Genomic DNA, 26418 nt, shown 5'->3' on the forward strand with positions numbered 1-26418 from the left:
ATTTTCATTGTGTTCACAGAAATATTTTACCTGAAATTTTTGTTTCTTAAATGTTCTGTTTGAAAATCTTTATTCTTCGTAGCTTTCTATACCGTAATTTCCAAGATAATAAAGACTTTTGTAGTATCGGAAGTGGTATTTTCTCTCATTCTTCATGAAAAGCTTTCCAATGTAAAACCAGTGTTTAGATCGTGTAAACCAGTGTTTAGATCGTAGTAACCAGTGTTTAGATCGTAGAAAGTGTAAAATTGCAAAAATCCCTGGATGATATTTCAGGAGATTTAGTAGGGGTATGAGTGAAGGGTATGGCCTTGATACCCGTTTCTTGTTGCATTTTGCCAAGAAATAAACAGCAGATTTTGACGTGTGGCTGTTTTGTCTTGATGAAGTTCTACTGATTGCTGGCATTCATTTCATATTTGAAAATTGAGTGTAAAATATGTTTTTGATAATATAATATGCGGAGTCGATCTTCAAGTTTCTGGCCACTGTATTTATTTTCAGTTTGCCGTTACATGAAAAATGAACAACAATCATAAATCCCTGTGCTCACCTGCGGCCAAGCGGTAAAAGCCACTGAACACTGGTAGTTCTGTTCGGGGTTCGATTCCCGGTAAATGGGCTGGCTACATGGGCGTTTTCTTGGTTTTCCCCATCTGTAATGTGGATAGAGCCAGTTTCCCTTAAAACCACCTCCACGGGGCATCCCTCCCTTTCCGTGTAGTGCCCAAGGGCGGAACACGTAATAAGAAGAAGAATCATAAATCCCTTTGAAAAACTTTCTCTAAATTTATTGATCCATGTTTTAAGAATTCTTTCTCCTCTTTGATGATAATAAATGGATCTTTTTCATTGCAGTCGTTTAAACACACGCAGGATTTATCTATTGTGACACACATTTTTATCCGGATAAATGTTTTTTACAAAGAATTCTGCAGCGCTTTTTGCGTTCGGCGATATTTCATGGACAAAGACGATGCACATTATGTTTTTTCTCTTTAAGATTCAAATCGGCACTAATCACTTTGATTACAATTGACACTGACCATTTTAATGACTTTACCACTGTCCTTTCACTTGACGGATTTTCTTTTAACATTAAACATCTTACATTTGCAACATTCGAAACATCTCTTCTTTGGATATATATCTGGAACAGTTTTCTACACTTAAAACCAAGTTTCAAAGTTTTTTTCCACTTTCTTGTTGACAATATTACATAACGTACCTTTAGATCGAAAATTCATGGCTTTCATATCGTTTTAAGAATTAGATACGAATAATTTTCTTCGAGAAAAACCACAAGCATAGCCTTTATCCATTGCTTCTTTAAAAGCGTCATTTTCCATGAAAGCAAAACTGTCAAGTGCCAGACGATAATATATGTTTTCAATAATATAACTGCTTTTAAAAAAAGAAGTTTTCCGACAAACGTTTTTTTATAACAAAGCAAAATCCTCTAAAAAATCTGCAAACAGCCTCTGTTTTAATTATGATTATTCCTAAAAACCGGTTTTAGCAATGCCTTGTAAACTCGCATTACTGATTGAAAACCGATTAATTAGTTGCTGATCATTATTTATAACAAAAATTTATCTCAGAAATTTAAAACTACACATTATGGCCGTCTAACTGAACCAGTTTCTGTAATGCTTCTATAGATTTCTATTACTGATTTTTAAGTCATGATTCGAGTAGAAAATTATATCATTTCCAGAAAATATTTACCTTCATATTTAGGGTTTAAACATTTCCTTTCTGGATTAAAACAGAATGTAGCATTATTTTGTTGATATTAAACTGTTAATACAGCAATTGTTTTAAATTTAAAGCAGAATCCTACTACGTCATAACTCTTTCAAAATGTATGGGTATTTTATTTCTTTTTAAAAATGCGGAATTGTATGTAGGGTATTAAAAGAAAATGGCTGAAATTCCATTAATTGTTTAGAGCAAAGGTTTTTATATGTAGAAAGAATGATTTCCAAAAGATATTTCTGCCACCTAAAGGACCGTACACACTGGGTTTCAAAAGCCATTGAGTATACTGGAGGCAGTACAGCTGGAAATTCTTTACATTCGTCGTTATCATCGTGACTTTCATTATTGTTTTCATCTGTTTTAACTTGAATTTCTAATGCAGGTTGATGTAACGTTTTCCCAATGCATCGTTCATAAAACGTATTACTTCGAGTACCTTTATATTGGCATTTGAGTTTGTTCTTACTTTTCTCTTCTATCAAGAAGCATCAAAATCAAGCGCTTACGAAAGTTTGATTTAAAACTTCTGATGGCCCCTTGGTTTATAGGTTGAATAAAACTTGTAGAATTCGGTGGTAAAAATTTACTCATAATGTTTTTAAGTCCAATGATTTCAGGATGCGCTTTAGTATTATCAATTAAAAGGATAATTTTACGATTTTCTTTCCTTAGTTGCCTCTCCCATCTTGAAATTAATTCTGTGAAAATATCCGAAGTCATTAAAGCTTTCTTGTTGTGATCATAATCAACAGGAAGCTTTTCTGCATGCTGAAGGAATTTGTCAAAGAAAGGATTAGTTGAGCTGAAGAGGTGTAAGTGAATATATATTTTATGAATTACAAAAATATTGCTCGCTATAACCGCTCGCGGGTTTGCTGATTGAAAGTGAACTATGATCCCGAAGAATTAACATTATACCAATCAAGTATTTCCGATTTCCTCGTTAAATACGTTTCTCGTTAATTCAGTGTTCGTTTTAAGCTTGTTGTACAGTATTATGATAGCTGTTTTTACTTATATTATTTTAAGCCAAATGATAAAATAATTCTAGCAATTGTGGATTGAAATGTTTTTGAAATGTTCCATTTCAAAGAATAATATACATATTGTTGCGTGTCTTGATTGGATGCACAAGTCGGATAAAAAGTTAATAAAATTTATTCTTATCACAAGAAAAATGTAACAAAAACTCTGGATTTTTCCTTAAAGATATTCGTACAATATCACACTATCTCAACAATAGTTATATTTTAAACTACTAAAACGTTAATTGGAATGCAATCCAAAGCGCAGAGAAAGCTGACCCAAACGAACCGCGAATTCGCTACAACCAATAACAGCATTCAGTAAACAACTGAATTGAGATGTTTCTGTCCGGCGTTTGTAGCTTTTTAAGTCAGCCGCTCTAGACGGTTCTGGAAAGCAGAAGAGTAGATTTACGCGGTATCTTTTTATTAAGTGTTAAATGCGCGCGCTCCTGTATTTTTACTTTTCCGGTGTTGCTTTCTCTTAAAATAAATCTTGTGTTGCATAGCACAGGGATATAAAACAATTTTAATTTTAATTCTACTGAAAATAACAAAATACAAAAAACTTAACAATATGAATGTGTAGTAATCGATTCCCGGTTTAATTTACCTAATAAAGGAGATGTAGTTTTTTCTTTCGTTTTCAGTTTAATAAACAAAGTTATGGTAATTAAGACACAGTAACACGACGAACAAACACTAATATTAAAACTTTTTAGTAAAACTTATGGTAGTAAGGCTAACTCAGAGTTCAGTCTAGTTTATTCATTCCGACATTTGTTTTAAAAGTATACTGTCACGAATTTCGTATTTAGATAGCTAATGTTAGTATAATTATAATTAAAATTGTTTTTTTCACCGTGCAGCGCGAGACTAGTTTAAAGAGAAAGTTATGCCGTGCCGGAAAAGTAAAAATACAGGAGCACGTGCATTTAACTTTTAATAAAAGTTTAGCTCGGTAAGTTATGTTTAATTTGAGTAACCTTAATTCACTACTATGCTAGCTGTAACCGTAATTCCTCTCTTTTGCTTTCCAGAAATCTCGAGAAGCAAAGGAATTACCAGAAATTTCTCGCGACCGATTAAAAGCTATAAAAAACCGGAGACAGAACATCTCAGCTTAGTTACTGCTATTGCGATTTGTTTTAGTTACGCGCGAAATGAGATATCTGAATTTGCTTTCTCTTTCTTTTTGAAGTACGTTGTATTTTAACGTTTTTAGTAGTTTAAAGTATAGTTACTGGATATATTGTGTTCTATTTAAGAATATCTCTGAGGAAAATTCCAGCGTTTTGTTATATTTACTAACCCGTATGCACGCAACAATATCTTCGTAGCGACTATTTCCCAAGCGAATTTAGCCCATATCTATATAACACAAATAGAAAAAACAAGAAACCCTATGCGTTCAGCTTGTTGTCGGGAATAACACAAATGTGTTCAGAGATACAAGAAGTGTTTAGTTATCTGACGCAAACAGCATTAGTTATCTCGTCTGTTTATTAAGTCACAAGGTTTTGAATTTAATATTTTTTTTATATATTTTTCTATTTACAGCTTTTAACAGTAAACGAATGCAGCAGTAATCCATGCAGAAATGGAGGAACATGTATGGACACATACAATGGATACATTTGCAAGTGCCCATCAAATTGGGAGGTAAGAATTTTGAATTGAAAATAATAAATTAATCTTTTTTGAGAATTATTCCTAGCTCTCTATGCTTTCAAAGTTATAGTGTAACTCTAAAAAGTCACAGTATCCTAAAGAACTCGAAACTAAGTTCATTGAAAATAACACAGGAAGAATAATACTAGTTGCCTTGAACTAAAAAGCATCAGCTTTGTATAATAAACTTTATTCTAAAAGATTCATATTTAAGAGAAAAATTGCCTGCAGCGCAGTGCGGCTAAGAACGCTATTCTACTGAAACATAAACATGAACAACTGTTGCCATTCACACAAACTTAATAGTAAAATAAAGCATGTTGCCAGTAACAAGATTAGTGTAAATCATAACATAAATTAAGCAGTGAGAAAATAAAATATACAAAGAAAAAAAAGAAATGCAAATATTAAATATACATCCAACAAATACTTTGTATATCAAATTGAATATTTTGTATATCAAAGTGAATATTTTGTATACCAGAGTGAATATTTTGTATATGAAAGTGAATTTTACTTAAAGAGTAAGTTCTAATTGGTTACCTAAATATGGTTAAATTTAATATGTTGTCCAAACGGAATAGTGGTTAATGACTTTGAGTGCCGTACAGAACGGTCAGGCTTTGAATACCGGAGAAGACATGGATGGATGTTTGTAAATGTATAGTGTCTGTGAGGCAAGGGGGGCATTCTAACTAAGCGGCAAGCGGGAAGTCCTCTCGAGAGATTGGACGTAGAGGAAGAGGCGTGGGAGACCTTCGGAGTTGTGTCCTGGGAGTCTCTCTCTCAAAATTTTGGGGGGGGGGAACTGAGCTGTCACCTATATGATGCTAAAGGTTCTTTCCAACGATAGTCGCATTTGACTCCTTGTCATTCTGATTGTCGTGGGCTTTGGCTGATCATTGTCAGACGAGTGAGATTGGTAATGACAAGTGCCACAGGAAAATGTTTCTTGAATTTGTGATTTCATATAAGGTGAATTTTTGTTATCTATTGCCATCTTGTTGATTTACAAATATATAAAGAAAAGCTCATTTTTATACTCACATATTAATCTGCGCGTTTAAAATTTTCTAACTAGTCAAGAGCCCTGCTTTGTTTCTGTGGAAGCGAGAATGTGGAACAGGTAGGCATTGGTGTTCAACTTTGTAAATCTTATGTTAAGGAAGCCGCTGTTTGTGCAATATAAGAAAGATGAGTCCTCAACTGATAAAAGACATAAAATTGTGGCTAACAGTCTGCGAAGCCGCAAGCATTTAGTGGTTAAGCTATAGTAATTTGATGCATTGAAAGAGAGAGTTTATGCTAACAAATGAATAACAATTTACTCAACTTTCATCCTAAATTTCACTCTAACTTCTCCGTTTATATTTCCTATTGTAGCGCAAAGCTTTGAATGTCGGACGCTCTACGCGTCGTGGGTGCCAAAGATTCTCTCCAAGTTCATTTTGAACGAACAAATGTAATAAATAAAGTTTGTGTGCGTGTAAAATTTTTTCTTTGTTCTGTAACATCCAAAGATAACGGCGTTCAAATTGAGCAAAAGAATAGAATTCTGGCATGCAAATATGTAACGTTTGTCATTGACTGTTCGATGAAGAAAAATGGTCCGAAGGTTTCATCTGCAGCCAGAGCGCTCCAAACATTCACTTTCGGGCTACTGTGTGCTTTTTCTTTTATTGCATGAGGATATTCACTTCCCCAGATCTGACAGTTATGACGGTTAACGTAACCAGAAACATGGACAGTAAAATTGTTGTGTAAAACTATTTGAAATTAACTTTCCAAGGAAATAATAAACGTGTACGTACCTCATTTTGTTCTTTTCAAAAATGAAATGAACTCAATAATTTTGGAACTCCCTGTAGAAAAAAATAATTGTGTCAATAAAAAAATCCATTCTTTCATATACCTGCAAATTTTGCAGCGAAATGAAACTGTAGAGTCATTAGGATTTTTGAAGTAGGAAAAATGAAAAATGAGCAATGCCATCACAGGGACTCGAACCTGTACCTCTCGAAAATGGGGCGAGTGTGCTACCGTTGCACCATGAAGGCATGCAGAAAAGAGAGAGAAGAATACCTTATATAGTTCCCCTTTTAACGGGCGACTGGGGATTAATCGGAGACCCAGTTGACGAATTAGGAAATCCAGTCGCCAAATCCTGGTGATGAAGAATCATCATCCACCAACATTTTTAGCTCGGGAGTCGTTGTAGGGTTATTAATAATTTTTAAAGAAAGAGACTTGAAAAATGAACTATGTCCTCGCCGCCATTCGAACATGGACCTGTCGAATTTGCACCGAGTGTACTACCATCAAATGACCAAGCCAAGCTGTAAGGAGCGAGAAAATACCTTATATACTCCTCCTTGTTCGGTTAGGTAGGTCAGGCTGCGCCCACTACTGATACCTTACATACCTTTATTACCTACTGATACTTTATCACCTTTTAAAGTACGACTGAGGATTAGAGGACTCAATCTCCAAATCTTGGTAGTCAAGAATCATCATCCACTCTCTATTAGTTCGGGCACCACTGTAAAGTTATTAGGATTTTTGAATTAGGAAGCACGAATAATGGACAACGCGGGACTTCAACATGGACCCCTGGAATACGCGCCGAGTATGCAACCATTACACCGCGAAGGTATGTAGAAAGGAGGGAGAAAATAATTTATAAAAATGTTTTTCATTGAGCTTCTTAACGTATCATGGATATTTTGCTAATTAGCATTTGCTTCTAGGAGAAGCTTCTAAATTTAAAATCTGAAGCAGAAATTCCAATATTGAATACAATTTTTAAGTGGTGTAATGGTAGGAAAGCAAACGGAGAAAACAGTGTCAGTAGCTTTCAGATTTTGGTTTGGATTTTTTAATGTTTATGAAAAGGAACGCGAGAAAAATTGATTGGTATATTAACCATTAGCTTTAACCCTTTGCGGCACAGTGTGTCGGTCTGGACACACATAAAAGTTTCCTTCTGTACGCACAGAAAAATTGAATGAAAAAGGATTTATAGGTTACTCTGAACCTTCTTTATTTATAGTAGATGGCAGCTCAACACAAACCAGTCCATATATTTTAGCCATGTTTAGTTTTTTAAGACCCTCATTTTTTAAAGAAAACTTCCATATTTTTTTAGGGTATAAAAGGAATTGTTTGAAAAGAAATTTCTATGTTATGTTTTTGGCTGTATGCTAATCTCCTTATTCTATATTAATTTTAAATTTTTACCTTGAAATCTTGCCTAAAACCAAACGGCGAACCCTAGCTGTGCCCAGACCGGGCTCACCGATAAAGGATAACTGAGAGTTTGTATTCTTTGTTTCTCCGCATCTCATCGGTCAGTTAATTGACAACAATGCTCGTTTAAGCGGTGTCCGCCGATAATATCGCGGCAAAAACATCGTGGACGAAAACGTCGCGGAGAAAACAACGCAAGGCGAAAACGTCGTGCTACAAAACATCGTGGGAGAAAACATCGCAAAGAGAAAACATCGCAGTTCTAAAACATCGTGGTACAGAACATCGTCGTAGAAAATAAAGCGTTTCAAAAACATCGCAGTTTAAAAACATCGTCGTCGAAAATATCGTGGTAAAAAATAAAGTATCTACAAATCATCGCATGACGATAACATCGCAGACATGCTTTTTTCAGGTTTTAATAACTGTAAATGGATATTCCCATAATGATTTGTGAGCGCAAGGTTTAAAGAAGGATAAATTTTACTTTCACATATTTTATTAACTAATAAATTTTTGTTGAAAACGTAAGAAGGAAACTTAAGCATAGAAAATTAAATGTAACTTTAGATTATACTTTTCATGAAATATTACCAGTAAAAACTTTACAAAAATGATTTATTAATGGCCTTTGTTAGTTAACTATGTCGGTTTAAAACTCTATTAAGTGCTATAAGTTGCATTAATTTTTTATGCTTAAGTTTCCTTTTTATTTTCTCAGCAAAATTTATTAATTAATAAAAAATATGAAAGTAAAAATTATCCTTCTTTCCATCTTGCGCTCACAAATCATTATGGGAATATCCATTTACACTTATTAAAGCATGCCTGAAAAAAGCATGTCTGCGATGTTATCGTCATGCGATGATTTGTAGATACTTTATTTTTTACCACGATATTTTCAACGACGATGTTTTTAAACTGCGATGTTTTTGAACCGCTTTATTTTCGACAACGATGTTCTGTACCACGATGTTTTAGAACTGCGATGTTTTCTCTTTGCGATGTTTTCTCCCACGATGTTTTGTAGCACGACGTTTTCGCCTTGCGTTGTTTTCTCCGCGACATTTTCGTCTGCGATGTTTTTGCCGCGATGTTTTCGGCTGTAACCCGTTTAAGCACTCTTTTCGAAGCTCTATTCAATCAGTGTGCCACTTTAGGCACACCCACAGAGTTAAAACGATAAGTGCTATCTTCACAAAATTTTACTTGTGTACTCCTCTAGGCCTAATTAGACTACCTTCTTTTTTTTTTTTTTTTTTTTTTTTTTTTTTTTTTAATCAAAACTCCGATTTTAATAGGTAGCGCGCCGGAAAAGGTTAATAGCAGGATGGACGATAATAGTAAATTATAAATTATTAGATTCATACAACACAAAAGAATTCGCAAATAGATTGATTGCACGAAAAGTTAGATTTCGTATTTTATAGAAAATTAATTTAAAAAAATTTTAATTTAAAATGCATTTCGGAACCGGAAGTATATATCTACGACTAACGGATGTCGGTTAAAGGCCAGTTAAAGTCTTTGTAGACACGGTATATATTTATTATTCATTTTTGCTTGTAATTTTAGCCTGTTTTCATACTCAGATATATATATTAAGTTTAAATTCGCAAAATCTCGTGTTTTTGACAGTTGCAAGAAAGATGGAAAAATGAAGCTTGTAGATTTTGTTAGAATACAAAATACATTATTTGTTCATGGCATACGGAGAGATAATAATAACTCTTCTTTGCATATCTGTTGTTTCAAGATGAACTTCTTTTTAGCCATATTTTTGTCGCAAAACGGTTGTATTGTTTGCATTCATTTGAGTGTTTACCTCTTATTTTTGTTCTATACTCCTGTGAAGATCTCATATTTCCATTACAGAAAATATTTCTCTATTTATTTTCAGATTTTTATAAAATTAATTTTTTCTTCTTCATAGGGAGTAACTTGTGAAACGGACGTTAACGAATGTGCTATTTATGCTGGTACGAGTTTTGGTTGCCAGAATGGGGCAACCTGCATCAATACGTATGGCGGTTACAGGTAAGAAATGACATTTGAACAAAAGATTTCAAACATTTTCTTACTTTGTAAAGTATTCATTTATTTTATTAACCATTTATTTTATGCTAATTATCTATACTGCCTTTTTCGTTTTCCATTTTCCTGTCAGAATTTCTATTTCGGGTGTATTCAAATGAGGTGAGAAAAGAACAGTATTTAGAGGAAGGTTGCAGATGGTAGAATCGGAGCATGTTCCGCCTGCTGAAGACCACGTTACTAGTTGACTTGGTACTCTTCTGTTATCGGAACCAGATTCAGAAATGTATGTATGTACGCAATTACGTACATATATACATGCATACATGAATACATACATTCAAACACACATACATACATACATTTCTGAATCCGGTCCCGATTAACTCTCTCGAGAGAAGTTTATCTGCGGCGTTATTCTCCCCTTTATGCTTGTCACGCAGATATTTGGTCTGAGTCAGCTTGAGCCTTATGTGCCTGTGTAGCTTTTGGGATAACTACAATTTACTTAGTTAAGTTTAAATTATTTAATTTCTGATTTATGCCATAAATGCTGACTGGTTCTGTAACCCTCTGTTAAATTATTTGAGTTAATAAAAGGCTACTGAAAACCATTTCCAAGTCTCTGGTGTAATTTTCAAGATATACCGAGAAGTCGCTTAAGTCTTTAGAATTTTCATCCACTTTATGTTACCAAAGAAACGAGACTCTATAACTTGGTAACATAATCTATGTATTTGTGACTTTAAAAACAAATGAATCTTGAATTAGGACTGCAGAATTTATTATTATTTAGCATCGCTTCCAAATTACGCGAGCGTTATCAAAATTGCGTAACCCATTATTGAGCATATTGCTGAAATTTAAAATGGTGTGTTTTAACGTATTGCTTTTCAGCTGCCAGTGTGCCAGTAACTGGAACGGAATTCATTGCACCCAAAAATTTGATGACTGCAGCACGGCATCGCACCAAGAACTGTGTGGACATGGGACATGCATTGACGAAAAACGAGTTCAGCCTGGACAGGTAATTCCCAACGAAGTTTACCTTATTCCTTTTCAAGCATCGACTATAAAATATTTAAGATTCTGAAGTGCTTTAACAATGCAGTTTGAAATATGTAGAAAAACAGGCTTTCAGTTATGCTTTGTTTATTCATTCTTAAATATTCAACTTCATTTAAAAATTATAAATTTATTTTTAAAATGTTACGAATCTCAGGCAAAAAATAATGAAGTTGAACACAATAAGTAGCACGATTAAGCAAATATGTTATCACTGACTATAATTTCTTTGCAGTTTAGTTCAACATTATCAAAACGTTGTTACAATAGCGAATGCAGTAAAGTGCAGTTCTGATGACACTTGACGTCAAGCACTGCACTTCTACCGCGTTTATTACACTAACAGCAATGCTTCATTAATTAGATTGATTGAGCTGCAACGAAACTGCACCAAGATATAATATCTTTCCTTACTTGTGCTAATTCCTCCGTTGAAATACTTCACTTACTCTTAATAAAATAAAATACAGATCAGAACATATAAAATACAGAATAATAAAATAAAATACAAATCAATGTGAAATACGGAGGCTATTTGCACATTTTCAGACAATTTTCATTGTATTTGTAGAAACATTTCACCCAAAGTTTTCGTGTTTTAAATGTTCTGTTTGGCAACACTTATTCTTCACTATCTTTTTACATCGTAATTTCCCAAAACAATAAAGCCATTTGTAGTATCCTTTTTTTAACTTATTACGTGCTCCGCCCTTTCGTACTGCACGGAAAGGGAGGGATGCCCCGTGGAGGTCTTTCTAAGGGAAACTGGCTCGTATCCACGTTACACATGGGGAAAACCACGAAAACGGCCATGCAGCCAGCCTGTTCGCCGGGACTCGAACCCTAGACCGAACTACTAGTGTTTAGCGCTTTTACCGCTCTGCTGCTGGTTCGCCCATTTGTAGTATCGAAAGAGATATTTTAACCCATTCTTCTCGAACAGCTTTTCAACGCCCAGGGGGCCGAGCGGTAAAGTCGCTGAACACTGGTAGTTCGGTCCAAGGTTCGAATCCCGCGAACGGGCTGGCTGCATGGTTGATTTCGTGGTTTTCCCCACGTGTAACGTGCATACAAGCCAGTTTTCCTTAGAAAGGCATCCCTCCCCTATAGGCAGATAGCCCTCGAGGCTTTGCCGTAATTAAATAGCCTAACATTCAGCATTTTGTCATGTTAATGTTTTGAACTATTTTAATAATGCTTTTGCACGTAACTTGACACAGTAATTCCATGCATATATTACTTTATTATAAAGAATTTTTAATAATTTAATACAGTCTATCCCAAAGGGCTCAACTAAAGGTGTATAAGACATACTTCCATAAATATAACCTTTCTGTGTATAATAAAAATTCGCCGATGAATTTGTGGTTCTCAGTGAAAGGAAAAAGGTAATACCAGTCTTTCAGTTCAATTATGTTTGGGTAGTTCTCATTCTTTTAGAAAATGCATACGTTTCTAAGTTTGGAAATAAGATGAAATGTCTAATGAAATTTGAAGATTAGAATAAGTAATGACATTGGAATATCACTCATGATATTTTACATCGCTTGTTTAAAAGAGGCCTTAGATAACTGATGCAAAATGTTGCAAGGATCCTAATGTTCAAAAGAATTTTAAGACTCTTGATCACTTTTAGTAACCAACGCCGAGGGAGGGTTAATACGTCAGTACTTGGGCAATCCGCTTTTTAAAGTTCAGAACAGCAAAAATCCAATGGGTTTTCAATCCATCAAGAGATTTTGTAGGAATATGAGTGAAGGGTATGGGTTTAATACCTGTTTCTTGTTCCATTTATTCCAGGAAGTTAACAGTGGATTGTGATAACTGGCTGCTTGCTTTGTCTTAATGTAGTTCTACTGATTGATGGAACTTTGGGTAAAGAAAAGGTGTTTCATATTTAAAAATTGGGTATCCAATATATTTCCGACAATATGTGGATTTGATCTTAATATTTTTAACCGCTTATTTTTAGTTTCCCGTTATATTATACAGACATTGGTCTATTTGAAAGGAGATGTGAAAAATGAGCAATGCTTCTCGCTGGGACTGAAACCACTACCTCTCGAATACGCGCCGAGTGTGCTGACCACTACACCACGAAGGCATGCTAAGAAGGCGGGAGAAATACCTTATAATATAAATCAACAACTAATCTTAAATCCATTTGAAAAACTTTCTTTAGATTCTTTGAAACGTACTTTAAGATTTGCTCTTCTCTTTGATGATGAAAAATGAATCTCTTTTATTACTTAATCTCTCATTTAAATACATCAAAAATTTATGTATCGTGACAAGCAAAACTTTGACGTTTTCTTCCTTTCTTATTGACAATATTATCTATCACAGCTTTAGACATCGATAAAACGCGGCTTTCGTGGTGTTTTGTAATAACTAGATAAGAATAATTTTCTTCGGAAAGAGCACAGACATAGTCTTCCATTCATTGCTTTTTTAAACACGCAGTTTCTCACGAAAACAAAACTGGCAAGTAGCAGATGATAATTCGCATTTTCAAAAATATACCTGTTTTGCTTGAATACCATGAGTTTTCTATAAAACAACTTGCTGTTAGATGTTAGAATCTAAGAATTATTAGATCCATGAATGAAATCATTCTGAGCATTATCGAATGCATTCCGGAGAAAAATTTCTTCCCTTAAACCAGTCCGTTAGGAAATGTAAATTTTATGATACAGGAAATAAGCAGTTTCAAGCAATTACAATCAATTCATTAAATGATTTTAATTAAAACTGCTATTGCTGCTTATTGTGAGCACTAATTTATTTTCAGCATTTTGTCATGTTAATTTTTTGAAATATTTTAATAATGCTTTTGCACGTAACTTGACATAGTAATTCCATGCATATATTACTTTATTATAAAGGATTTTTAATAATTTAGTACATTCTATTCCAATGGGCTCAACTAAAGGTGTATAAGACATACTTACATAAATATAACCTTTCTGTGTATAATAAAAATTCGCTGATGAATTTGTGGTTCTCAGTGAAAGGAAAAAGGTAATACCTTTCATTCAATTATGCTTTCCAGTTCTTTCTTCAGTCTTTCAGTTCAATTATGTTGGGTAGTTCTCATTCTTTTAGAAAATGCATACGTTTCTAAGTTCGGAAATAAGATGAAATGTCTAATGAAATTTGAAGATTAGAATAAGTAATGACATTGGAATATCACTCATGATATTTTACATCGCTTGTTTAAAAGTAACTGATGCAAAATGTTGCAAGGATCCTAATGTTCAAAAGAACTTTAAGACTCTTGATCACTTTAAGAGGCGACACTTATCGTAGGAAGATGACAAAAGGCGTTACATGGAAAGAAGCTTTAATGTATTTCGTTAACAATATTTCGCACTGATGGACTGAAATTGGTCGTTAATAAGTACTCCAAATATGATTTCGTTACTCAAATATTTTAGGAGTAAAATATCAGTAATGCTTGTTGATTCTGCTCTCTTAAAACTCTGGGATTTTGTTTATGGTTTAAAACCACTAGTTTTACTAGACAGAACATATATTTCCATTAAATCCGGCCTTTAAAAGGCATTTGGCTGCGTTTTAATCGCCAATTTTTTTTAATCTTTTAAAATATATTTCATGACTTTATTTTAAAACTTCAAAGCTACTTTTATTTCGCATCTCTGGCTATTAGAAACAGAGTTAGGGCCTTTCTTGTTCTAGCAGAAGTTTCTGTTTCAGAATACGAAAGGGACACTCTAAATAACTTTAAACTGAAAATTTTTCATTTCAATACATTTGGTGATACTCAAAAGATGATTCTGAAGCTTTCTATTGGTTGTTAAGTTCTCACGAATAAGATTATTTTTGCAATTTAATTTTCAGTTTTGGTAATACTTTCTTTTCATTCTGTTTGTGTTTACCTATTTTTTTTCTAAACTTGGATTTCTTTCAACTTTTGCCACGGGAAAAACTTTAACTTCATTAACTTTAGTAATTATATTAATTTTACGAAACTTAACAAAATATTCTATGAATATTGTGAATTAAATGAACTAAAACCTTAAGTTTATGTACACATTTTAAATTTTTGCAGTAATCCTGAAACTTTAACATATTTTCAGTCCAAAATATGAAAAAAAAATCAAATATATTAATCATCTATTTCTGTTATTTTAAGGAGCATTCTGCTAAATAACAGCAATAATATATTTATTTGTATTACTTTCCAAAATTTGGGTGCGGAACGTAATCAGATGCTTTATAAAAAACCAGCTTTCTGTTATGAATATTTTTGCAAGCATGTCTTAGAGAAGAAAAATATTCATCAAAATTACGTATCTGCCTGAAATCAGTATCGTTCTTCTCATCTGTAAACTTTTCCAATGTCTTGGTCAAATATTTTTGCAGTTTCGTCATTAGCAGTTACAGTTTCATGTTAGATTCTGGCATTATGTTGTCTAACGTTTTACTTAACATTCGAACTAGCCAGAACTGTTACGAGCATTTTTGCATTTCGCTTCATTTTCTCTTTCAGAGATATTATAAGTGTTCCTTTAAGAGTACAGACACAACTGCTCTGATGTTGTCATTGCAGTTTTAAATCCATATTACTTTCAGTTATTTTCTTACATTAGTTTCGAAGAGTTTACATTGAAACTGAACATAAAGCAATATATTCTTATTGCGGTGTTGAAAATGTGACTTCCTAATTTGGTGTGATACTAGAAGTATCAAATGTAAATCATGTCTGCATAAAATTTGCTAGCCTGAAAATTAGCGGAGTACATTGCGTTGACAATTTAATAGTAGGAATACAAAAATGGTTGACTTACCCAATAACCCCCATGCATGAGACTTGTAGAATCATTTAATCACACATTTATTTCATAAAAAAACTTCCCTTGAGTATTAATATATAACACATAATACGAAAATCATCATGAAGATCTTAGAAACACAAAACTAATATGTGAAACATGCGTGTCACGAGTACCGTCTATTTTGCAAATAGAGAGTCCGACTTATTAATCTTAATTAAGAACATCGGTGGTACAGTGCTCAATACTGATTTCTAATTTCACTATTTTATGTGAAGTGGTTGTATTGTAAACGCTATTTTTCACTATTTTATCTGAAGTGGTTGTATTGTAAACGCTATTTTTCACTATTTTATGTGAAGTTGTATTTATTTTATCATACATTTCTATTCTTTGAGCACATGGTCGGCTTCTAACGAGGTTGACGAAACAGGTCTCACATTTTAGGAACGGCACAGCTCGGACATTCGATGTAGGTTTACCTTTGGTCTCGCATCACGACAGATTAATTTCCATCCAAAATACTTATCACGATCCAAAATACTTATCACTAAATCGTGCACTTTTTAGAAAATGCAACATATCTTCTCATCCAATTCAGGGTAAAATAAAATAGCGGAGAGACGTAAGTGATGCTCCATAATACCAGGACGAGATGTGTGTGGCCGAAAGGCCCCATACACTCGGTTAAAACATCGTCAGCAGAAGGAGATCGAAAAACCAGTCTGTACAGTTTTTAAGCATGCGGCGCACGTGGCAGTCCAGCGATTACGATTACAGTAGCGATGAAGATAAGCTGAACGGTAGGAGAATTTAATGTTCTCACACTTATACCCATCTGCTTCTTCGCTCTGCTATTTCATTTATTCTACAAACTGCTCCAAATTTGACTTTTATTTCTCTCTTAAATAATAATTATTAATAATTTAAACTTTTAGTTTAAAATCAATAGTTTTTGTTTTCTTTGAGGCAAATATTTTGGCTATTATATATTGCAATTTCCCTCTTATCCCCTGTTATTTAATGATTAAAAAATATAACGAAAAATTATGTGATCTATTGAGAGTGGAGTTGGATGAAAAAACACAGCTTCAAATCAGAAAACTTGACCGAAAAGTGTGTAATAATAAATAAAGGTATAAGCAGAATACAATAAATGTGCACCTTCTCAACAATGGCACATCTTCATTAAAGCATTATCTGCTTAACGCAAAAAAGCATGTTAATTAAAACCATGTTAAATTATCTGTGCTTATACCGCGTCTAAATTCTCATCTTACAAATGTTAGCTTAATTTTTTAATTCATCATTTATGAGAGCACCTACATTTTTTCTTGATTTTTTAAATTTTCATTCAAATTTGCATAAGCTCTTCTCAATGTATGAAGATAGGAACCGACAGCAGTGAAGTCAAATTTAGCGAAGGTACCCATTTTGAATAAAGTCAAAGGAAATTAATTTTTAATTATTTTTACAGCCGAAATACCGCTGCATCTGCGATCCAGGTTGGCAAAGCTCTAGCAGCAGTCCTGCTTGCACGGAAGACATCGATGAATGCAATGGTCCTCAGAGGAGATGCTCCCAGAATCCCCTTGTTCTATGTATCAACTTGCCTGGAACTTTTCACTGTGGACCCTGCCCTGCAGGTGAGTTTTTTAATATGTTTTAGAAATACCAGCTGATTTCAATATAACCAGTTATTTATCAGAGAAGATTTTGCTTAAGAGAGCTAGCTGCATAAGTCCATAATCGTATGCCCCCAAAATATTGATTCTTTGTCATACATCAATTTGTTATTTCTAGCTGATGGAATTTACAAGAACAAGACTTCAGGCTTTAGCGTCTTGGATAACATTTTTAAATTTAAGTTCGCAATTTTTTGTCAATCGCTGTTTTGTTTTTAATATGTGAAACATGCGTGTCACGAGTACCGTCTATTTTGCAAATAGAGAGTCCGACTTATTAATCTAAGAACATCGGTGGTACAGTGCTCAATACTGATTTCTAATTTCACTATTTTATGTGAAGTGGTTGTATTGTAAACGAAAGGACCCTTCTTTTATCATACATTTCTATTCTTTGAGCACATGGTCGGCTTCTAACGAGGTTGACGAAACAGGTCTCACATGTTAGGAACGGCACAGCTCGGACATTCGATGTAGGTTTACCTTTGGTCTCGCATCACGACAGATTAATTTCCATCCAAAATACTTATCACCATCCAAAATACTTATCACTAAATCGTGCACTTTTTAGAAAATGCAACATATCTTCTCATCCAATTCAGGGTAAAATAAAATAGCGGAGAGACGTAAGTGATGCTCCATAATACCAGGACGAGATGTGTGTGGCCGAAAGGCCCCATACACTCGGTTGAAACATCGTCAGCAGAAGGAGATCGAAAAACGATTAAAAGATTAAAAAACAATTAAAAAAGGATTAAAGTCTAAACGATTATTATTTCTTCATTACATGTTATCTAGATAAGAATAATATGCTTTTTTGTCAACCTGCCATTCTGTTGAGGATTGGTGTCTCTTTTTAAGCACATTTCATTGCTTACAAATAATGCTAAATTATACTTATCTGTATCCTATAAGATATCATATGAAATCCATCACCTCATTTTAAACTAACCGACATAGGCAATCAGTTAAAAGATGTCTCATAAAGATATCTTGTTCTTTTTACTTCCTTGTACATAAATACTTTTGGTACAGCTATTTATCTATCTATCTCTCTTACTCGGCTCGCTGAGCGGTATGTTTTCATTCTGATATGTTGGTAAACTGTGAATATTTTGCTTTAAAAGTGATTGAAATATATTTTTCTTGTATTCTGCTTAAAGGTTTTATGCCTTTACGGAATCTGGATGCAATAGTTGTAGAATTATGAACAATTTAAAGCTTTAGTGGCACTAGGCCTATATAGGCCGCCGTTTGCTTACTTTTGAAAGGGGATTAGAATTGTATAGTAGAATAGTGAAATAGACTTAGTAGAATAGTGAATTCAATTAGTGCAGCTGGTTTTACTAATTTCGCATCCCTTGTAAACCTCCAAAATCTTACAAATTTAATCATTTTGTCTTCATGCCATACTGTTTACATGCAATAAATATCTTTTTTGAATAAATTTCTTTTATTCAAGTTTTAGAAATGTCTAAAATTTGATACTCGATCTATGTTGAAAACGTATTTAATTTTTTAGTTTAATTTTGTTTTTAGCCCAGTGGCTTCAAAAAAAAAAAAAAAAAAAAAAAAAAAAAAAAAAAAACTGATGTTGACATTACATCACTTTCTTGTACGGCTAAATTATACATATTTTTGCTGCATTTCAATTAAACGTATTTCCTCGGAATTCATTAAAGATCTATCTCTCGTTTAATTAATTTAGTTCTCACTTCGTGTCAAGGCAAAAGTACATAAAACTCAATCTTCATTAAAAATTGTTAAATACAGAAAAACATGAAACACCAAATATAATTAAAACAGTTAAAAAAGCAATTGTTACAAATTATAGTTAAAAACTAGAGTTTCTACCCCTAAAACAAAAAATTCGGCCAGAGGGCGAAAAGGCAGATTTTTCAAACTTGCAAAACTGAAAGTTTTCTTTTGATCGCACTCGGCAAAAGGACACTGAAGATGCAGAAAGTGACTTAACTCACTGCTCTACAAAAATATTTCAAATATAAACAAATAGCGGTTTCTTTATGCTTAGTGGCACTTAAACAACTTTTATATTGCTGATAATTCTACAATTAGTGCATGCAAATTAACTAAAGGTGAAGCGAAAATTGCACAATTTACCAATATACAGTACAAAGTTTTAATCCGGACTCGTCGGGACTTCGGCGATTCCGGATTATAGATCATCATCTTAATTTAAATCTGGTAAGATGGCATGCAGAAATTATAAAATTAAAAATATGAAACCGTAATTTATGAAATAAAGAGCAATTATAATCTAAAGGGTATCAAAATTTACAAAAAAAAAAAAAAAAAAAAAAGCTTAATATTTATTTGTTTACTTTATTAAACATTTCTTTCAATGTAAGTTGTTTAATTTGCTTCGTTTTTTGTTTTAATACTTTCTCTTTAATTCTATAAACAGACATAATTTCTTGTTCAGTTACAAAGTTCCATTGTTGAAGTCCTGTAATTGCTGTGTCGAGAATACCGACTAACTTGTCAATCGAATTTTTTTTTTTGTTTTCACTAACTTCTCTGTCACTTTCTTCGTGACTTTATCCATCTTTTACAGCAATTCCACTTTTTGTTTGATGAACATCGAAACATGCTCTTGCTTTGTAGATCCTTTGGCAGCTTCAGAATCGGAAATTCTTTTTGACATAATCGAAAGTTCAAGCTTAATTTTTATAAAATTGGTCTAACAGTCTGCAAAAAATAATAAGCCGGATCCAATTAGAAGATTAGGGAACAACGCAATCTGCAACATTAACTGAAATAGATAATTAGATAATTTTAGCCTAGCTTATACCGTCTGTTATACGTTAAACGCGCATGCGTAAACGTATTATGCGCATACGTAAACGCATTATGCGTTTACTTATGCGTAGAAAGTTCGTAGCTTTGAGGTCCGGATTATAGATCATTCCGGATTATGGACGTCCGGATTAAAGACTTTCTACTGTATAAGAATAAAAAAACTGAGCTCACCAAGGCGGGTAAGAGAGGGAGTCAACGATCTGAGGATACTCATTTTCGAGTTATGTGAGATACATTCATACGTTCGTACAGACGTCACAAAAAATTTCTCTTCTGAACCCATTTTTAATCCATCCAAATTTTTTGAGAAAAAGAGTCCTTTATTCAGTCCTTACGTACAGATGTCACTCAAAAACATCGTTCAAATGGATACGAAAGCGGTCAAAATGGATATTTTCGTTGAAATATGATAGCCGAAATTTTTCGCAATCACCATACTTCGTACAAGGAAGTACTTTTTACTTCGTACAAAGAAGTAAAAAGAAATCGGAATTAAAATAGATGCCTTTACGAAAGAAATCAAAGTTTCACTAATAAACTATTGTAATATTTTACGAATCAGTTCAAATGCAATATAAAATTTCTGCTTTCTTTTTTGAATCATTTTGCATAATGTGCCAAAATGATTGTTGCTTGACAGGTAGGTAATTTTAACATTTTTAAAATATTACATATTTTCTGACATCTGTCAGCATGTTTTACAAACTTTTGCCAGTTAAAATTAGCCCACTGCATTTTATTTATAAAATCAAGTTAAATATACCGTAAAGTTTAAAATTCGTTAATTAAGTAATGCATGGTATAACTTTTTTCCAGGTTATACTGGGGATGGATACAGTTGTGCAGATATTAACGAATGTGAAGTAAATAATGGAGGTTGTTCAATGCAACCTTTCGTCCAGTGCACTAACACAATGGGGTCAAGACTATGTGGACCTTGTCCGGCAGGTTAGTATTCTGAGGTTATATTGTTGCTAATAAATGTATGTGTCAAGCGAATGTCTTTGATTGAAATATAATTTTAGACCATAAATTACTGTTATATCTTTATTAAAGGTTAACTAAAACGTATTAGTATGTAGGCATGTTATGAAATAATGATAGAATTTACATGTTCTATCATTTTGCTTTCGATACGGATTAGGAAAACAGCTACTTAATGATAAGCAACTTCATCGTATATTGCGTCTTTTTAAAATTAATCTTTGTAAGTCAGAGCCTAGAATTCAACTCTTTCTTATTCCATAGCAGATATGCAGCTTTATCAAAACTTTTGAATTCATTACCTATGCATAATATATTTGATTGACACTCTCCATAACTTTGATAAGAGAATGTTACAAACTGTGCATCTCTTCTGTTACGTTTTGTAAATTGATGTTCCATATTAGCTAATGATGCTACTCAAAACAAGTAAAACATAAAGTTAACAAAGCAACAATTTTATGATTAGCGTAGACTTGGATAAAGAACTTCATCGATTTCGAGGGCAAACAGATACAGGTCCCTCTTCAGGAGCAATGAAATCTGCAGAACTGGAAAGCAGCTTTGATACTTAACTTTGATACAGCTTTAATACTTTTGATATGCCTGTTTCAGCAGGAATTATATCGCGCTATTACAGAACCCTCAAATAACCCCTGGTTAGCGGAGACATAACGTACAATGCTTCGCAGGAATAAATGGAAAGCAGCGGTACTAACGGTCGTATTTATAACCTACGGCAGTAAAGCGAATAAGCAGGTAGTGCCATCTGTCCGTAAAAATAGTAATGAAACTGAAAAATTAAGTTAATAAAATTTTAAAAGCGTTAGGAAGGATTGGATTTGACTTGAATATTGATGGATTTGATGTTACTTTTTTACGATTAATTTTTGCGATTAATTTTGCATCGGAAACTTATAAATTTGCATTTAGTTATACGCATTGTACTGAAACGCATTCTTTGAATATTTGGGACACTTAGATGGACATATGCTGAGTGCCACTTGAAGCAAGTGCAAATAAAATATCAGCCAATTTACCCTACATCGTTCGTATTATAGCAAAGTTTGAATGAAATACGACTCAGTTTGCAAAGCACTTCGCTAAGGAATTTCTAATAAGATAACGGTTGCGTACCCTGTAGTAAACAATTATTTTCGTACTGACAAATTAAGCTTTAAAATATAGGATTTACGAGTCATAATTTAAAATATATCATTATGAGCAATTAATATACAGGGTGGCTCAAAACTGTACGTAAAAAATGTAAAGGCATGTAGAGGGGATCTGAATAAGCAGATTTCGTATAGGAATGTATGTGTGGTAATGCCGCATTAAAGCACTAGCACGTAAGGTAGTATGAATCACAGGAAACTGAAAAGACAAGTAAAGACAAAAGAAAAAAATATTAACAGTTTACTATAGGTGTTTGAAAGAGCGGCCACCAACAGAGATTAAAGACTTACAGTGACGGCACATGACTTTAGAAAAGACGTCAGGCATGTCGAGCACATGTCCAGCAGCAACAGACAAGCGGGAAACAAGATCTTCTGCAGATATGTCGGGACTCCGGCACGAAGCCTTTAACATGACTCAAAAAAGAAGAAATCCAAACAGGTTAAATCAGGAGAACGCAGTAGCCAGAAAACTGGCCCTCTCCGTTCTATCCAATGCTGGTCGTAGACAGCGTCCAGGTAATTATTGACGTTCTCTCTGAAGTGAGCTGGGGCTCAATCGTGCTGGAACCACATTGGTTTGTGAACAGCAGGTTTAGGTAACTTATGTGAATACGTGCCTCGCCTACCGTATGGCATTACACGGACTGGACTCCGGCTGAAGGCCCCCATATCAGACAGGGGATAGGATCCCAGTCAAGAATTTCCCCAGGAGGAATGGTAGTTGTCATTTGCTCCCGCCCGGGGACCTTAATCCGAGGTAGTAAACTTTTTTAAAGTTTTCTTCTTTAACCATGGTTACGCCTGGGCTCGCGGGGTCACCACTCCCTGTTCTCAGGTTTGGGCAATGGTCGGGAAAGATATTGACTTAGAGAGTTGACTGGTCGTTAAAATGCCCCGCCAGTACTACGCGGGCAGTCCACCAGGCAAAAGGTTTGACATGAAATATCTGAGTTACCACGGACTGGCCGTAGCATTGTCCGCTACCAAAACCGTGGCTTTACTCGGAATACATACCAAAGGCCGAAGCCTTGCATGCTACCGATACCACCTGCCAGATGGCCTACAGCCTTTCCCTCTCGATCCAACCGTATAAACGATCTTGCCTCGGGGTTCTGGAACCATCAAGTTCTTAATGCTTTTTCCCCAGGGTACACTGTCATGAATAGAATCCAGTCAACACTGCACCCCGGGGGTAGGCTCTGTAAAATTGCTCCTCGTACATTCTTTGAGCAATTAAATCATTTCTTTGTGCAGCCCCATACACGAATTGCATGTCGGCAAGCTCCGCATTGGCGTAACGATGCATGTTGCTCGAGATCCGCGCGGAACATGAAGAATCCAGCTATCACAGCGCTTTTATACGCTGTACTCATCAGCGCTTTCTACTGCCTCAATGTGACATTACCGCACCCAATTTCTTATACGAAATCTGCTTATTTAGGTGCCCTCTACCTGCCTTTACATTTTTGTCATACAGTTTTGAACCACTATGTTTCAGCAAATTTTCAGGAGAGATAGAGGACACCTAGCGATGGATAAACCCACAGCAATGCATAGTCAGAAACGCTTTCCTGGCGCGCTACGACACAAAACACAAGAAAGAAAGAACACGGAGAGTGTGAGAATATATGTTTATTATGCTTAGTGCAACAGAAACCGAGAAATAAGAACAAATTCATATTTTCCTGTAGTGAATTTTCGCTGTTACTTCTTAGCTCATGAATAAACATCAGCACTGAACATCTCTGTCTGAGCAGTCTTCTCCCACAGAACACCATAAGTTATCCGAAGCCTTGGGTCGTCATCCTAGGGAGGTTTCTCTATATGATTGATCTCAGTGTGATTTTCTAACTGAATCAGTTTTTAAAAATATGCAGAAGTAACATGGGAACGGCAGGCTTGATCCGGTGCATTGGGCAGCAGGATCGCGAGACCTCACTAGCATTGACTACTCCCTCTACGTGAAGACATTGGTGTACGAAACCCCCGTTAGGAGTGCTGAGAAACTTGTACGGATCGTGCCCGGTATTTTCCAGAACATCATATCTTCCATGTGCCGGACACTTCCATGTGCCGGATCTTCCATGTGCAAAACTTGTTGCACGCATCGTGGTTCCATGTTCCGGGAGGTCTCGGTATTTTCCAGATATTCCAAGGCCAGAAACAGGTCCGGGGTCGTAATTTCAAACACCTCCTTTATGACGATCATTGTCTATTTTTGTTCATATTTCATGCTTTCTGCTGCACCAAGCATAATAAACATGTTTCCTCACCCTGCTCATGATCCTCCTTTCTTATGTTTTATATTTTCACTACCGCGCCGGAAAAGCCTTTTCGATCATACACTGCTATGCGATTTTCCATCGTCTAGATGTACTCTATCTTTCCTGAAAGTTCGTAATTGATTTACTGAAACACCCTGTATATATATATATATCTTTAGCTAATTTAAATAAATATTAGCAATTAACTTTTTATATGTATATATATATTATTTATGTGACAGAAATTTTAACTTATAAGGTATTTCTCCCGCCTTCTTAACGAGCCTTCCTAGTGTAGTGGTCTGCAGGCTCAGCGCGTAATTGAGAGGTCCGCTGATCGGTTCCCGGCGAAGGTGTTGCTAATTTTTTACTTCTCTTGCTTTCCAAAAATACCTAATGCCTCCACAGTGGTGCCCGAACTAAAAGGGTGTTGGATGATAATTCTCCTCACCTAGGATTTGGCGATTGGGTCCCCAAAAACACCAGTCGGCTTTTAAAAGGGGGAGTATATAAGGTATTTCTTCCGCCTTCTTAATGAGTCTTTGTGGTGCAGTGGTCTGCACGCTCAGCGCGTAATTGAATGGTCCGCGGTTCGATTTCCGGCGAAGGCCTTGCTAATTTTTCACTTCTCCTGCTTTCCAAAAATACCTAATGTCCCTACAAACTTATTATTTGTTCATCCTCTGTGAACTGTAATAATTCATCGCTCTTGAAAGCGCATTATTGTAAATTGTACTGACTTTACATTTAAGAAAAAGAATAACGCAGCCAATAAAACATTCAAATTAAAATATTTCGTTGAAAAATCTCTGTGTGCACTCGTAATGAACGTTTCATAAACCACTAGCAAAAGTTCATGATTACAAATAGTTTTTAGGCACTCGATGAAAGAGAGTTTTAGCTTCTCAAAGAATAAATCTCTCCATCATCCCGTATAGTTCAAGTTATTCAAACTGAAATCCATTACTTAATGTATAATGCATTTATATTTTGATATAAGTGTATAAAAGAGCTTAAGATGTTAGGATCTCCTTTGAAAAGAATAATTGCCAAACAAATACACAGATATAGAAACAGCTATTTTAAATATGGACTTTATATGCCCTGTTTAATCTCCTTGCCGAAAATCGCTCATATATTTAAATAAGAATTACAGTTCTTTCTTTTTAGGGTATGCTGGCAACGGAGTTTACTGTTCTTTTGTTGGTGTATGTAGCATAAATAGAGGAGGTTGCCATCCACTTGCATCATGTATCGAAAATACAGGTAAAACGTACAAATAATAATGTCTTATAGTAAAATAAATTAATTTTTTCAGAAGTATATATACAGCTTTCCTGCCTCTTCCTGTAGAATAGATAGTTAATTTTAAGAAATCTTAACTTCAAATATTTCTTAATCTTCTTATGCAATCATGTCGACTTTAAGCATGGTAACAAAAGAAAAAAAAAAATTTTTTTTTTTCAAAACTCAAACTAAATTGTTGCATTCTTTGATAATATGTTTTATTCCATTACAGTAATAGAAATGCGAGATCCGATGAAAGACTCCTCCGTAATAGCAGGAAATCATTTGAAAGACAATTTCTCTGAAACAAAAAACTCTGAAAACGCTAATTTTTGCACTCATTTTTCTGAATGACAAAATTAGTCGATCGCCCTGACAAAGTCATGTTCACAGTTACTGACAGCAACTGGCATTTCAGTTCCTTTTTCCTGGGAGCATATAAGCATTCTGTACCGCGCTACGCGCATACAGAAAAATCCGTACTTGTGATTGGACATACTTTCCGATGACATCATTTTCTCTTCCTCTAATGACGTTTAAGCAGGATTCTTACAGTTTTGTTTTCGTTGAATGACTTGTATGGGTGATACGGAAACGTGAAG

General features: G+C 34.5%; 1 protein-coding gene across 1 annotated transcript in view; it reads left to right on the forward strand.

Moving 5' to 3' along the window:
* Positions 1–26418, forward strand: part of LOC118193658 (cubilin-like) — a 435777-nt gene that overhangs the window by 67128 nt on the left and 342231 nt on the right. Inside the window, exons 7-12 of the mRNA XM_085826886.1 lie at positions 4347–4448; positions 9637–9740; positions 10635–10764; positions 17076–17244; positions 20920–21051; positions 25700–25795. Coding sequence (XP_085683012.1) covers positions 4347–4448; positions 9637–9740; positions 10635–10764; positions 17076–17244; positions 20920–21051; positions 25700–25795 — 733 coding nt within the window. The remainder of the gene's footprint in view (positions 1–4346; positions 4449–9636; positions 9741–10634; positions 10765–17075; positions 17245–20919; positions 21052–25699; positions 25796–26418) is intronic.

The sequence above is a fragment of the Stegodyphus dumicola genome, chromosome 11 (genome assembly GCF_044657685.1).
Source record: "Stegodyphus dumicola isolate Sdum_Otavi_A_Nest chromosome 11, ASM4465768v1".
Classification (NCBI taxonomy): Eukaryota; Metazoa; Arthropoda; class Arachnida; order Araneae; family Eresidae; genus Stegodyphus; species Stegodyphus dumicola.